This window comes from Macrotis lagotis, chromosome 4 (genome assembly GCF_037893015.1).
Source record: "Macrotis lagotis isolate mMagLag1 chromosome 4, bilby.v1.9.chrom.fasta, whole genome shotgun sequence".
NCBI classification, from domain to species: domain Eukaryota; kingdom Metazoa; phylum Chordata; class Mammalia; order Peramelemorphia; family Peramelidae; genus Macrotis; species Macrotis lagotis.
The window spans coordinates 256,435,299-256,451,089 of NC_133661.1; the positions used below are offsets into that span (position 1 = coordinate 256,435,299).

Genomic DNA, 15,791 nt, shown 5'->3' on the forward strand with positions numbered 1-15,791 from the left:
GGAAGGGGGGGGGGGAAGGCAAGGGAGAATGAGGGAATCTTTGCTCTCATCAGAGGTGGCTAGGAGAGGAAACAGCATATATACTCAATGGCGTATAGACATCTGGAGTAAGAAGGGGGGGGGGCAGGGGGAAAGGGGGGATGTGAGTGATGGAGGAGAGGATGGACCATGGAGGGAGAGTGGTCAGATATAACACATTTTCTTTTTTACTTCTTGCAGGGGGCTGGGATTAGATGGCCTGTCCAGGACCATAGGGCCATGCTGGGCCTAAGGGGTGGTAGGGGGGCTCAGGGCCTCTTGGCCCCAGGACCATGGATCTGCCTGCTGCATCACTCAGCTACACTACAGCAGAGTCAGAATGAAAGGAGAGAGAAAATAGAGTACATGGTAGTGTAGAAATATGAAAGAAGGGAGTTGCAATCAGCAATGGCAACAGTGGAAAAATATGGAAATAACTTTTGTGATGGACTTACCATAAAGAATGTGATCCACCCACGACAGAGTTGTTGGTGTTGGGACAAAGACTGAAGCACATTTTTTATTATTATTATTATTTGGGGGGGGTGCAGGGCCAAATGGGGCTGGGTGGCCTGCCTGGGGCCATATAGCAGGGTGATCTTTGGGTGTCTGAGGCCGGATTTGGACCCAGGTGCTCATGGCTCAAGGGCCAATGCTCTGTCTACCACCCAGCCACACCTACTATTATTATTATTTTATTTTATCTTGGGTCTTTTTTATCTTTTTCTTTTTTTTGGTTTTTGCAGGGCAGTGGGGTTGGGGTGGCTTGCATGTCACATGGCTGGGTGATAGCTGGGTGTATGGGGCCGGATGTGGGCTCAGGTGCTCCTGGCTCCAGGGCTGGTGCTCCATCCACTGCACCACCTGGCCATACCTACAATTATTACTATTTTTTTTATTTTAATTTTTTCTCTCCCCTTTACTTTATTGCTCAAATGAGTCTATATTTTTTGGGGGGAGGAGGTATTTTATTTACTGTTAAACAAGAATATTTTATTAATGTGTAAAAAAACATTATTTGTACAAAATGAGAATAAACAAATAGATATTAATTTTTTTTAAAAAAGGGATTAGAGGGGCAGCTAGGTGGTGCAGTGGATAAAGCACTGCCCCCCCCCCCCCCCCCCCCCCCCCCCCCCCCCCCCCCCCCCCCCCGGGAGTCAGGAGTACCTGGATTCAAATCCTGTCTCAGACACTTAATAATTACCTAGCTGTGTGGCTTTGTGCAAGCCACCTAACCCCATTTGCCTTGCAAAAACCTAAAAAAACAAAACAAAGAAAAAGTGATGAGATAACATAATTCCATAGTCTACCAGGTCAGCTCAGTTGCCTAGTTTCCTTCAGGGCCACAGCTGCACTATAAACCACAATCTTTTTTCTGGCTATCAAGACTTCATGTTCTATGCTTTCTATCCTAGAAAATTTGATAATAAATGTCATGAGCTATTCTCAACAAGGTCAAATTCCCATCACATTTTCAAAACTAAAATTATTTTTAGTTGTTTTAGTATTAAATTGGCTTTTTAAACTCATAATTCCTTACACTATTACAGTATCAAATGTGATAAAATAAAGCTAGTGCATTAAGGTTTACTTTTCCTTAACACTTTCCTTACTATTTACATACATTAGGACTAAGAGGCTCTGATTATATTAAATCACTGAGTTCTCTCCAGCTCTAAATCCTATGATCCCAAGTCATAGGGACTATTCTCATACATTAATGCACAATGGGAAAGCCTTTATACTTTCATTGGGAACATTTCAATTTTATCTCAGTTTTTCAGGGGACAAATTGCACCAAAATTATTTTTAGATGAATATCTTAGGCTACTTGACTAGAGAAGAGACAGAATTTGGATAGGCTATATAACACATCCCTCACTCTCTTGTCTACTTATTCATTATTATCAATTTTAGAATATAAGTCTGACTAAATGGGAAGGGGAAGAAGAAAGGGGAAAGTCTATTTGAGATATTGTTCTGGCTCTCTTAGTCTTTTCCTCTCACCAATTTATGATTCTATTGCTATGATCCCTCTTCAACTCCTACTCTAGGATATTCTCATGATTCACCTTGGAAGAGAATGAAGTGTCTAGGAAGTAGATATAGAGATTGAAAAGTATTTTCTGGGATCTAGGAAAGGTCCAAATCCCAAAAAGGATGAGTGCCTTTCTTCCTTCTTTCTATCTACCCCTAATCTTCCAAATTATATTAACGATGCTTTAAGTAATAATGTTTATCCTTCATTTGCAAAGAAGAGGTGTTGCCATGACAAGCACAGGAATTGGATTTGAGTGAGGGGGTGCTGTGCTAAGTCACCAGCCTCACATTCTCCTCCAGAGCCATCTAGGTCCAGTGGCCAGATATGAATCAGGATGACTGGAGATGACCCTGGATGTGGGGTAATCAGGGTTAAGTGACTTGACCAAGGTCACACAGCTAGTAAGTGGTAAGCATCTAAGGCTGGATTCAAGCTCCCATCCTCATGACTCCAAGGTCAGTGCTCTATTCACTGTGCCACCTAGCTACCCAAGATACTTTAAGTACATTTTCCAGCTGAAGACCAGATAAGGAAGTAAAATATTAAAGGAGACTTAGGTAGATCTCATTATTGGTGAAGAGGGAAGAGATTCTGTAATAAAAACCAGAAATAATTACTTTCCTGATTTAAAAAAAATGTTAAATCCTTCTAAGACTGAAGGACTGTTCCTATAAATTATCATATTAATTATAGAATTTAGAGCTAGAAAGTTCCCAAAAGATGAAAAAACTGAGACTTTCATAAGTGAGCTGATTTGCTCAAGATCACATAAGAAGTAAGGGAGAATTTGAATCCTTTTCCCTAAATTCAGTACTCTTTCTAATATGATATGGAATATTAAAACTGAAAGGCAAATAGCACTAAAGATTCAGAGCAGAGAGGGACTTTATTAATCTAACATTTTACAGTTGAGGATACTAAGGCACAAAGAATTTAAATGATGATTAAGGTCATAGAGCTAGTAAACTAGCTAGTCCAGAATTTCTTCTACTAATATCACATTTCTTCTAATAGTTGGGTCCTGATTAGTACATATAATAAATCCTACAAAGTGGTCACATGCATTTACATTCATACTAATAGAAGTTATAATTATTGGTCCAATGCATTCAAAATATTACTGTATAAATCTAAATAATGTGACCACTCCACATTATTTGTTTCAATCATTGGGCAAAAGCTATGGCAATATTGCACTGGAAAACAGAAAACAAAGTTGAAGCAGGGCACAGGTGAAAAATCCTTTGACTTTTCCTTTTGGGCAGCTGGGTTATACCTTTGTTCCAAGGTCTTCGTGGCGCTGGACACCTGTGTGTTCAATAATAAGAGTTCAACAAGGAGAGATGCGTAACAGGTTTTATTAACAGGACACTACATCTCTACATCTCTACATCTCTAACTCACATAGTTGAGTAAGGGTACATATAAGCCTAGTCCCCCTGTTATCAGCATTCCTCATCTCCAGGCACTGTGAAAGAGTAATGGGCATGTCACAAAAGGTGTGTATCCTGGCTTAAACAGGATGAGGATGAAAGGATAAGGACCAAAGCTCCCTCCTGAGAATCTTAAACAAGATAAGGATGAAAGGCAGAGAACAGAGAGAAGGGCTAGAGCTCCTTCCTGAGTTCAGAGCACTCTGGTATGGACATTCCAGTTGTCCCCAGTCTCATGACTCTCAGGATGAACTCCTCATCGGCCATATACTCTATCTATTAACCCCTTACAAACAGGGAAATGATGTAATCTTCTGCCATCTTAGACTTGAAGGTCATGCCCTTTGTGGCAGGAAAGAAAAAGGACATGGAACACCATCATGCACAATGAGAACCATATAAAACAAACCAGTATCAATAATAAAACATATACGCTCCAAATTATCTTAACATCTAAATTCACTAAGAAAACATTATCTGAGCTTTAAGTAGATTGTGACAATAACACAATGGTGTCAAAAGATTTTAATATATCTCTATCTAACAGGAAAATAATCAAGAAGGGAAACTACGGAACAGAATAAATTTCTGGAGAGATCATGGTCAAAAGACTTATGATCTCTAGAAGTCAAAGACTTCTAACTGGAATAGCAAAAATAAACCTATTTCTCTGTACCAAATGTAACTTTCACAACCATGAACCAGGGCACAGAAATATAGCACCCAAAGGTAAAAAGAAGCAGAAATTAATACAGCCTTTAAAGACCATAATACAATAACAATAGAAATTGTTTCAAGGCCCACACAAATAAAAGATAGAGATTCAAACAGAACAATGAAAGTTAAATAATGAATATGTCAAAGAATAAATCATAGAAAAATAATTATATAAAAGAAAATGGTAGTAATGAGAAAATATATCAAAATTTCTGAAATGCAGCTAAAGCAGTATTTCAGGCAAAATCATATTCTTACCATCATACATAAATAAAATAGAAAAACTGAAGCATCTTTTCTCTTTCTTCAATTTTCTTGTTTTTGTTTTGCTTTTTACAACATGGCTTTGTGGAAATGTTTTGCATGATTTCATATGTAAAATGGGCATTGTATTTATTTCCTTCTCAATGGGAGGAGGAGAGACAAGGGGAGGGAGAGAATTTGGAACTGAAAAAAATAGAAAAATAAACTAGAAAAGAGAATTTTAATGAACTAAAATTGCATTTAAAGATAGAAAATAAATTTAAAATAAGCAGAAAGGAAACTAAAAATTAGAGGGGAAATAGATAAATTAGAAACAAAAAACTCCACAGAAGTGATAAATAAAATTAAAAGATGGTTCTTTGAAAAGACAAATAAAATTGATGGACCCTCACCTAATCTGACTAAAAAAGAATAGAGTAGAATTACTGGGCTTATACTCCAAGGAAGTCATATATAAGATAAATGTCCCCAGATACTCCAAAAATAGTTATAGCAGCACTTTTTGTTATAGGGGAAAAATTATAAACAAAGCAGATGCCCCATAATTGAAGAATGATTAAATCAATTCTGGCATATGAATGGAATGGAATATTACTGTATTGTAAGAAATTATGTATGTCAGCTAGCAATAGCAACTATGGGGGAAAATATTGAAGCAATTTCTCTGATGGACTTATGATAAAGAATGCTATCCAAGGGGGTGGCTAGGTGGTGCAGTGGATAAAGCACCGGCCCTGGAGTCAGGAGTACCTGGGTTCAAATCCAGTCTCAGACACTTAATAATCACCTAGCTGTGTGGCCTTGGGCAAGCCACTTAACCCCATTTACCTTGCAAAAACCTGAAAAAAAAAAAAGAATGCTATCCATCCCAAAGACAGAGCTTATAGTGTCTGAATACAGACTGAAGCATACTTCAACCCCCTCCCCCCCCCTTTATTTTTCTTCAGGTTTCTCTTTCTTTGAGGGGGGAGGGGATTATGTTTACTTTTACAATATGACTACAATAGTAACGTTTTTCATGGTTACATATTTTTAACCTACACCAAGTAACTTGCTTTCTCAATCAGGGTGAGTGGGGTGGGAGGAAGGGAGAGAATTTGGAAGTCAAAGTTTTTGAAGTAAATGCTGAAACTTGCTTTTGCATGGAGCTGGGGGAAAAATTTTTAAATAAAATAAATAAGAAAAAAGAAATGATGTGTGTGATTAATACAGAGAAGAACAGAAAGAACTATATGATCTTGAATTAATGCAGAGTGAAGTAAGCAGAGGCAAGAAAACAATATATACAATAATTATGACAATGTTAAAGGAAAGAGACACACCACAAAAATCAAAAGTAAATGTAACAAAATTGTAAAAGATCAAGGGGACTCAAATAAACATGAGATTTCCCCAATCAATTCCTTCATGGAGATAGCAGGTCCACAAGTATTTTACATATTGCACATATTTTTGAATTTTTTCAATGTATTGATCAGTTACATTGACTCTTTTTCTCTCTCTTAAAAAATACTTTTTTTTTTCCTCTCTTAAAAAAATCCCATTTATATGGGATAGCTCTAGGGGAAGGGGACGAGGAATACATGGGATACTATGGTGATATAAGAAAAAATATGTCAATAAAAACTTTAAAATTATATTGATTCAGAGATTATTAAATAAACTGACCCAAATGATTAAAGGTAAACATGGTAAGGAGTTAATATTGCAGACCTGTCTAAATAGAAGCGGTGTCCTTCCTGTGAAGATTACATCATCAATAATACAGAAATAAAGCATCTTACAGTGAAACTGGAAACTGAGAAGGCAAGTCTAAGAATAGCTTTGTCTTGAGATTTGTAGTGGTTGAGAAGCTTTGGAGTTTTCAGTGGTTTGAGTTTTGCAGTGGTTTGAGTTTTGCAGTGTGAGCCAACATGACCCTGAATGGGTGATGGGAGGGCTGAGAACAGTGAATTTTATCAGCACTATTGAGAGGCACCAGTAACCAAACTTCCCCAATTCTGGCATGTCATTTTATACAGCCCCTGGGATGCCAACCTCTCAGAAGTTGACCTTAAGGAACTATACATATATTTGTGCTTTCCCTCTTCTTGGATATCTTGTGGGTTATAGCTACATGTGAAATCTCCTGGTTGACTAGGTATTGTGTGAATCTCTTGAGTATAAAACCTTCCTAAGATTGCCTAGGACTGTTTCTCAATACAAGACCTGCATGATCTTCTCTCCCATCAATCTTAGAGATGGTTTGAGTTACTGGAAATAAAAAAAAATAATAAGTGTAAAGCATTCCTTAATATTAGCCTAAGAAAGGTTATATGGTAAAAGTAAAGAAAAAGTAGATTTGAAGACCTTGGTCTCAGTCTCAACTCTGATATAAACTAACTATATGAACTTGAGTAAATTTCTCTAGACCTTAATTTTCTCAGTAGTATATTAGGGGGGTTGGACTAAGTGATATCAAAGGTTCTTTTCCAACTCAAATTTTATAATTCTGAGTTAAAAGGACTCATCAACACCACTGCTTTCTAACAATTAACATGGCATGGCATTAAATTTCTCATTTTACCTACGGTTTACCCATTGGTATAATGAAGATAATACACACCTTACTCCAAGGTTACTTCAGGCATGCAATATAGCTAAATCATCATCAATTTTAGCTAAAGAGGGTAATATTAGTAAGGAATTTCTTAAAATCATTTGCTAAAACACTAGTGATTTAAAAGGAAACAGGAAGGACTGATAAAAGGTTAATTTGAGTGCTATATTGCCTTCTAGAAGTAAGAATTTTACAAAGAATAGCTCTTGGGATCATAAAATTAAAAGTAGAAAGAACCAGGAATGGTGAAGCATTTCTTTAAGCCCTTTCACTTGGAGAGGTTGCGGTTGGTAGAGAGACTGACTTCAAGAGTTCTGAGCTGCCATGGGGCTGAAAAGTATTAGACACACACACCAAGTCTAGTCCCAATATGGTGAGCCTCCCAAAACAGAAGTCCACCATGCTGTGTAAGGAGGTGCAAACAAGTCCAGGTCGGGAACAGGGCAGAGACTATTTAGTCCAATCCCCTCATTTCACAAATTTAAAAAAGTGAGGTTCAGTGATTTACTCAAGATCACACAAGTAATAAGCTTCAGAAATAGAATATGAACCCAGATCTTTGATTCTAGAACCAATAGTCTTTCTGCTATACTACACTGGTTCTGTTGGGCTTCCTTATCTTGGGTTAATAGAAAGTAAAATGATAAGGCTGCACCTAGGACAACTGGCCCTTGGAATCAGTTTACTTAAGAAAAACAGTAGGTTCTATCATCAGAGCATTCTAAACATACTAAACATATTACAGATTTGTTGAAGTTATCTGGGATTTTTGTGTGGATTCTGTGATTTGGGTTCACAGTAAGAAAAGGGCATATGTCAAAAGTATGGTGGTAAATATTTAACAACTTGCTCTCTAAAAATAATAATAATAACACAAACACACAGACACAAAAAGACATTTAAGTTTATATATATGCAAGATAGATATATAAGCTAATGTAATTATACTCACATATATATATATATACACATGCACACAACACAATTTTAAGTCTGAATATAAACCATACTTCTGAGTTTACACACAGACACAGATACACACATACATATATATATATATACATATATATGTATACACATATATTTTATACCACACTTTTTGTAGAATTTGTTGATTCCTGAGATACAAATGCTCACAATGAAAATTTAACAATCAGCTCTCCAGTAAGCTGCCTCCAGCACACCACTGGAGTATATCAAAGTAGCTGCTATGTCTCTGCTGGTGATGAAAAGTATGGAAATTGCCCGCCAACCTGAGTGCCTAATTCCCAGTTATAAACAGAACTCTGTTATATAGTTATAATTGACCCTATGTGAGGAAAGGTTATTTATGCTGTCACAATTAGGTTGAAGTAAGATAAGACCGGCTGCCAGGAACCAGCTTGTATATAGGAAACGTTAAAAGGCAGCGACCGTTTCTTCTGAGCTTTGTAGATGACCATGGTTCTAGCCTGGAGGGTTCTTCAGGAAGAAGACTATATGGCTGTCCCACAATCTCTCTAGGGAGAGCAAGACATGGAGGGTAAAGATGGTGAGCCTGGGCTTCTCTTCTCTTGCTTCACCTTTCTGTCACAGAAAGGGTGGTATTGAAGAAGAAGAAGAAGAGGGAAAAGAAGAGCAGCTCTAATTATAACTGAAAAAGAGAACATATCCAATTCCTCAAGTCTATTGATTCCTTTTGGTAGCTATGAAGCAGCAAACATGAGGATCACCTAACATAACAGCTAAAGACAACCCTTTCATCCTAGAAGAAACAACTTGTCTATACCCACTTCTGAATTTCCCTTTGTTCTTGTCTGTATATTTTTTAAAGTTTCATTACTTCTTTATTCATTTTATTTTTTACCCTCACTATCATTAACCACCAACTTTCTTCTTCCTCCTCCTCTCCAGTATAGAAGTTCTTCTAAAAAGTAAGTTTTGTCAAGCAAAACAAACTCATACATTGGTCAACTCAGAAAACATATCTCCCTCTGCACCTTTAATCTATTACCTCTCCCTTAGGAGATGGATTGTATGATTAACACCAGTCTTTTGGTCTCTGCATTGATTAGAAGTCTTAAATATCCCAAAGTTGTATTTCCTTACAATGTTCTAATAGTTACATAAATTATTCTTACTCTGCCATTTTACTCTCTATCAATTCATATAAAACTTCTCACCCTCTGGCTTCTTTGTTTCCTGGAGGTTCACTGTGAAGCCCCACCTCATCCCATCTCTGTCTACCTTGTAGGAGCATCCACTAACAGCTGACTTTGCTCCCTGCTGCAGTCCTGACAAGTCCCCTCTGAATGCTGATGAGTATTCCTGAAGCATCCCTTTGCCTCACCTCCTCTCCTAGGATGGTCTCCTACTTAGAACTGGTTTTCCTCTCTGCTGTGGCTCAGAAAGGCTAGGACAGAGATTCTACTGGCTTCAGGCTCCATTTATTGAAAATCACTCTGGTTGTAACCCCTTTTCATGGTCCCCAGGCTCATGCTCTGTCATTGTGCAGTGCTGGACTAGATGGAGGAGATACCTGATTGCACTTAGGTTTTGCTGACTAATTCATCTTTGCTAGGTAATCTCTTAGGGAAGGTGAACATGACTGGAACATTTCACATGGCCATTTTTCCCAAAAAAGTCTCCAAGCAACTTCCTAAGATTACAAGTTGCTGAAAAGTTGCCAATCAGGATTGGTAGAAGGAGCTTATCCTAAGCCAATAGAATCACAAGGATGCACTAAAAGAAATCCTCCTACTGAACAATAAGAATATGATTAATTTCCTTCAAAATAATTAAGGAGATGAAGTCCTCACAACACAAAAAAAAATGGCTTAATTATTCTCTGACATTCAGAGGGAAGCATTTTTAAGAATGAAGTCTTCCCTTGCTAATAAGATGGGAGACCAACATAACCACTATTTAAAGTTTTAACAGTTAAAAGAACATATAAGAACATTAAGAACATATAAAATGTTCATTTTTGAATATGACCAGTTTCACTGGGTTCCTATTTTAAAAGCAGAAGTTTATGCAACAAAAATTTGGAGAAACTAGGGGTATGTAATGTTTTCCTTCTAGAATTAAATTTGACTTTTTGAAATAAGGTGAAAAGTATTTTTTTACTTCTATTGTTCATTAGTAAGAGGCCCCCCCCAAAGTTAATATGCTAATGTGTTCTAGGCAGCAACTTACCTTACCAAATAATTAATTCTCACTTCTGGAAGGTAAGTAGTTTCAAATCAGAAAATTCAAGTAAAATTTGTCTAGGAAGAGAGCCCAAATGTCCCAACCCCTAATGATATTATCTTTCATTTTCAATAAATCAATAAACATTTATTAAACATCTATTTATATGCAGAGCATTCACCTAGACATTGGCTAAGATAAACTATTTAGCTAAGGCATGATCTCTGCTCTCATATAGCACACAGCCTAATGGATTATTGAATTTGAGGAACTACACAGACACAAGTAATGATAAGAAAAATAATTTGAGATATATAACATCAAAGTGGTTCAAAGAAAGTGCTATGTGGGGTCTGTTGGGGAATGGACATTATTTACTTCCTCTAAATGGCTGTACTTCACAAGTAGGAATTCAACAAGCAGATATTTTAAGCCTAGGAAAAAACAAAAGCAAAAGCATGTTGAAAAAGTGGAAGGTATATAAAAGGTTGCTGGGTACCTCTCAGGGTTATTGGGAGAAAAGTGCTTTGTAAATTTTAAATCACTCTACAACTGTGAATCATTATCATCATCATAATCTTTATTATTATTACTATTATTATTATTTCAGTTTATCTGGAGCATAGAGTATGTGGAAGACAGTAGTATTAGATAAAAGTACTAGGAAAAGTAGTATGATAGGAGTTGTATGAGCAAGGGCAATAAAACTCACTTGGAATATTTATATAATGTCTTATAAAATATTTTCACATAAATTAACTCATTTGAGTCTCATAAAAAAAAAACCTTGTGAGGTAGACAAGGCAAGTTTTTAAATTAGTATTTTACAGATAAAGAAACTGGCTCAGGAAACTAAGTTAAATGTCTTTTTGCCCAATATAATACAGATAGTAAGTGATTGCCTATAGTATTACTGGAGTCTAGAACTTTATTTCTTTTCTTTTTCTTTTAATAAATAAACTTTTCCTCCTTAATTTTTTTACTGATTCATTTGTTTTGATAAGTCACTTCTAAATAACCTACACAGTATCATTCATTTAAAAAAAGGCAGAACTGTGATTTAGGGACCAATGTATTTTACACTATATAATAAATACTCATAGAATTCCTCCCAATACCATTACTAATTTCCCTGCAATAAATTCTACATTTTCTGCTCACAAAAAAGACATCACTACTCCTTACTGAAGCTGTTTCTTCTACCTGTGCCCTTGGCCCCATCTCTACTGCCTCTGCCAGGACTTTGATCTAGCAATCATACCTCTTTCATCTCTATTCACTGACTCTTTCTCATCTACCTAAAAATATATACTCAAGTCTCCACAATACTCTTTTCAAAAATTTTATTTATTTAAGGCAATGGGGTTAAGTGACTTGTCCAAGGTCATATAGTGAAGTAAGTAATAAGTGTATGTCTAAGGCCGTATTTGAATTCAGGTCCTCCTGACTCAGGGTCTATGCTCTATACACTACACCACCTAGCTGCCCCCTCCACAATACTTTTTTTTTAATATTTTCTAGACCCTTCCATCATCCATCTCGTTCTTCTCTACCAACTTCTTAAATTATTTACCCCCACTGTCCAATTCCTCCCTATCCACTCTCTTTACACTTCCACCTCCAACTAAACTTCTGAGCCATCCATTCAATTTTAATCTGTTTTCTTCAAGTATGGGTGATTAGGTGGTCACCTAATCAACATACCCAACAACCTTTTCTTTGAGGTCTTCTTTTCCCCAACATCATACCATTCTCCTTCTATTGAAATATTCCCTCTTCCCTTGGTTTTTTGAGTCAACACCCTGTCCCTGGTTCTTCACTTATCCCCCTAAACATACCTCTGTCTCCTCTGTGGAATCCTCCCCCTCTCACAACCCTTTCATGTGGATGTTGACCTTGAGTCTGTCTTTGGCTCTCTGTTCTTCTCTCTCCACTCTTTCCCCTAGCAATATCATTCACTCTCCCAATTTGTACTACCACTTCTAAGTAACTCAGGCCCAAATCAATGTTTGCAATTCTGACTTCTATTACGGGCTTCAAACCATCACCTCAACCTGGGCATTCCTGGACACATCCAAAACACAATTTATTGCCTCCTCCCTAAGCTTGCTCATCAATCTGACTTTACTATTTTGTCCAGTGAAAACATTATTTACTCTGCTTCCTACATTCCAAACCTTGAGGTCATACAGGATTGTCCCAAAAGGTTTGGTTGAGTTTTTAAGCTTAAAATTGCATTAAGACTTTGAATATATACCAAAGCAAATCAGCAACTCCTCTGTAACTTGGAATCTTAGAGGAATGCCAAAGGTATTAAGATTTTATCTTTGACTGCTCTCTCCTTCACTTCCTGACTACTAAAAATCATCTCCTAATAGATCTTTTTTACCTCCATTTTCTCCCCTGACTTTCCAATCTAGTCTTAACATGTGTCAACATCATTGTTGTTACATCTCTTTCTAGTTATATCATTCTTCTACTCAGTAACTCCCTGCTGCCTCAAATTCCTTATCTTGGCAAGCAAGGTCTTCTGGTGATATCCCCTACTCTATTCCACCCATTCTATGTCCTAGTTAAACCAAATTCCTCTAACAGGCTCTATGTTCTTTCACCATTTCTCCCTTATCTCTAACTTTAGTAACAAATTTCACCCAGGGTCCTCATCCAGTACTTTATTTTGAATTCTAATCTACTTATCAAGTAATATTGTGTATTGTCCTTATCTCCATTTGCTTCTTAAATTTTTACTAGGTTGTCAGTTCTACAAGGACAGGGAAAATCTCTTCAAACTTATTATATCTCTTAGAGCCTTAGCATACTCTTCAGTATACCAATGGAGCTTAATAAATATTGGCTTAATGTTGAATGAATAAGGCACTTTTTTTTAATCTATGAGAACAAAGATGATTCCATTCTTAAACTCAAACTTTACTTTCCCACCAACAATAATGAAGTTTGCTAAAAAAGCTTCTTAGAAAGAAAAACTCAGAAATATTCCTACCTATCTTACAGACATCAAATGTGCACCTCTGTTTAAGGAACATAACATTCTTATATGAAATTTGGTCTGAATTTTACAATAATTGCATCAAATACTTATGTATAACAATTTATAGAAGATGTAAAGATCTATGATTACTTAATCAATTGCTATGAACTGTTTAAGCAACTATATTTTAGGAATTAAATTCTTTGGTCTTCACTAAAACCTTATACCAACTCAGTTGAGACTTATTTTATACCAAAATACTTTCATACTTAGATTCTTTCAAAAAATAGAGTACAGAATTGCTGAATACCTTAAAACACATCATAAATCTTTATAATGACCTTGTGTGTGATAACTATTGTCACTTTGAAGATTAGGAAACCCAAGGCTACCCAGTGACTCAGAAGTAGCAGGAATAGAAACCATAGGAGACATGATGCTGCTGGGAAAGGAGCTAGCAAGGCCACTAAGTCCTTGATAAAAAGACTTCTGTTATAAAAGCAGAATTTCCAGTGTTAAAAAAATCATTCCTCCCTTAGTTCACATATTCTCAACACACACACACACACACACACACACACACACAAACACACACGAGTCACCTCCAATTATAACTTTTTTCTGAACAAATCACTCTTACCTTGATCTTCACTGCATCATAACGAATTTGAGAAAACTCCCGGAGACCAAAAGAACCTCCAATGATGAGTACCTAAAATATGAAAATAAAAAGAGAAAACACAATTAGAAATGTAGAGAGACAATCTCTCTTTGCATTTCTGAAAAGACAATAATATTAGAATAAATAAGCTACTACTACTACTTCAGTTAAGTTTTTATCCATCTTTCCAGCTTGAGTCTGTTCCTTCAGTTCATTATAAAAATTTTTAGGAAGTACTCTTAGACTACAAAGTATGTACCCTAAGGAGATCAAAGAAAGAATAAAAAGGGCTCATATCTTAAAAAATGCTTATGGTCACTTTTTTTGTAGTGTCAAAAAACTGAAAACTAAGACGATACTTATCAATCAGGGAATAGTTGCTGTCCTTTGTTCTCAAAGAGGACCAATATGACATTATTATGTTAGATTCTTAAAGTATGCCCAATTGTGGCTGACTGGGCTATTAGAAACTCATAATGTAGAGGTAAAGATCACAGGTTGAGCACAAATAATCCATTTGAACACCTGAGGATTCTCTAAACTTGAGTCTTGTTTCTTTTGAGCTTTTTCCTTTCTGCCTTGCTCATAGAACACACCTTCTCTGATGAGGGCATGCCATGCTGGGTAGTCCTGTGTCAGTGAATCTGATGTTGTACAATCAATTCCAAAGTTCTTAAGAGAAACCTTGAGAGTTCCTTGTATCCCTTTTTCTTACTCCTGACACACAGATCTCCTAAGCAGATATTATCTTATTTACTTGTTCATGAAAGCTTATGAGATTCACATGGAGAAAGTCACAGTTCTCTTCAGCATTTTGCCTTAAACATCATATCCCACTCCATCATGGATGCTGCTTATGAAAATACTTGCTTTTTCTTGTCCTTCAGTAACTTTACTGACAGTCTATCTTCTAAAGTTTTGTGTACTTTCTACTGCCAGACAAGTAAATAAAAAAATTTCCTTTTATAGAATCTATCAAAGCCTGAATACATAAAGTTCTTTGAGCTCTTCAGAACAGGACCTTTGTTTGAGTATTTCTCTTTATTATATAACTATTTATATAAAAGCACTCTGCAAATATTAAATTTCTTTTCTTTTTTTTTTAAGGTTTTTGCCCTGCGTGGCTTGCCCAGGGTCACACAGCTAGGTTATTAAGTGTCTGAGACCACATTTGAACTCAGGTCCTCCTGAATCCAGGGCCAGTGTTCTATCCACTGCACCAACTAGCGGCCACCAAATATTAAATTTCTAAAGTTTTTATTATCAATTCACTAAAAAATAGGCATTTCAACTATTATATTTGCTAAATGCAAACAACAAACACCAAGCAGTGTGCATATCCACATACTTAGCATAATTTCAAGCCACTCTATACAATTGCTGCTTTATAAGTAATTGATAAAACAGAGAAATATAAAAATAAAAGTCCAGAAGCTTGGAACTGACTCATTAAGCGATAAGAAGTTCAGGTAATTCTCAAATTCTGCTTCTTCTTGAAGCCTTATAGTTAATTCCATCAGGCTAAGGTCACTCTTACTCTGTACCCTTTCTATACCTATGTACAATATGTACTTTATTTAATTCAGTTCATTTCAAAAAAACATCATTAATGTAAGATATTTTAAAGTTTATATAAGATTTAGTCCTTATGATCATAGAGCTTAGAGGCTGGTTATAACATGGAAATAACTGTAATTAAAGACACTTACAATTGCTTATTTCATGAGCATAGGAACACCCCTAATTGACACAGACTCTTCCACAACTTAGAAGCCTTTGCTATAAAGGACTGTGGCCAAAGAAAGGAGCCATCTGGTGGTAAAAGTAGTGATAAGCCTCTCTGTACTTAGCCTGGTGCTTAACTACAGAAACCTTCCATTGCTACAAGATCTCTA

General features: G+C 36.3%; 1 protein-coding gene across 1 annotated transcript in view; it reads right to left on the reverse strand.

The window, feature by feature from the left end:
• COX16 (cytochrome c oxidase assembly factor COX16) overlaps positions 1–15,791 on the reverse strand; it is a 115,062-nt gene that overhangs the window by 69,697 nt on the left and 29,574 nt on the right. The window contains exon 2 of the mRNA XM_074235848.1: positions 13,876–13,947. Coding sequence (XP_074091949.1) covers positions 13,876–13,947 — 72 coding nt within the window. The remainder of the gene's footprint in view (positions 1–13,875; positions 13,948–15,791) is intronic.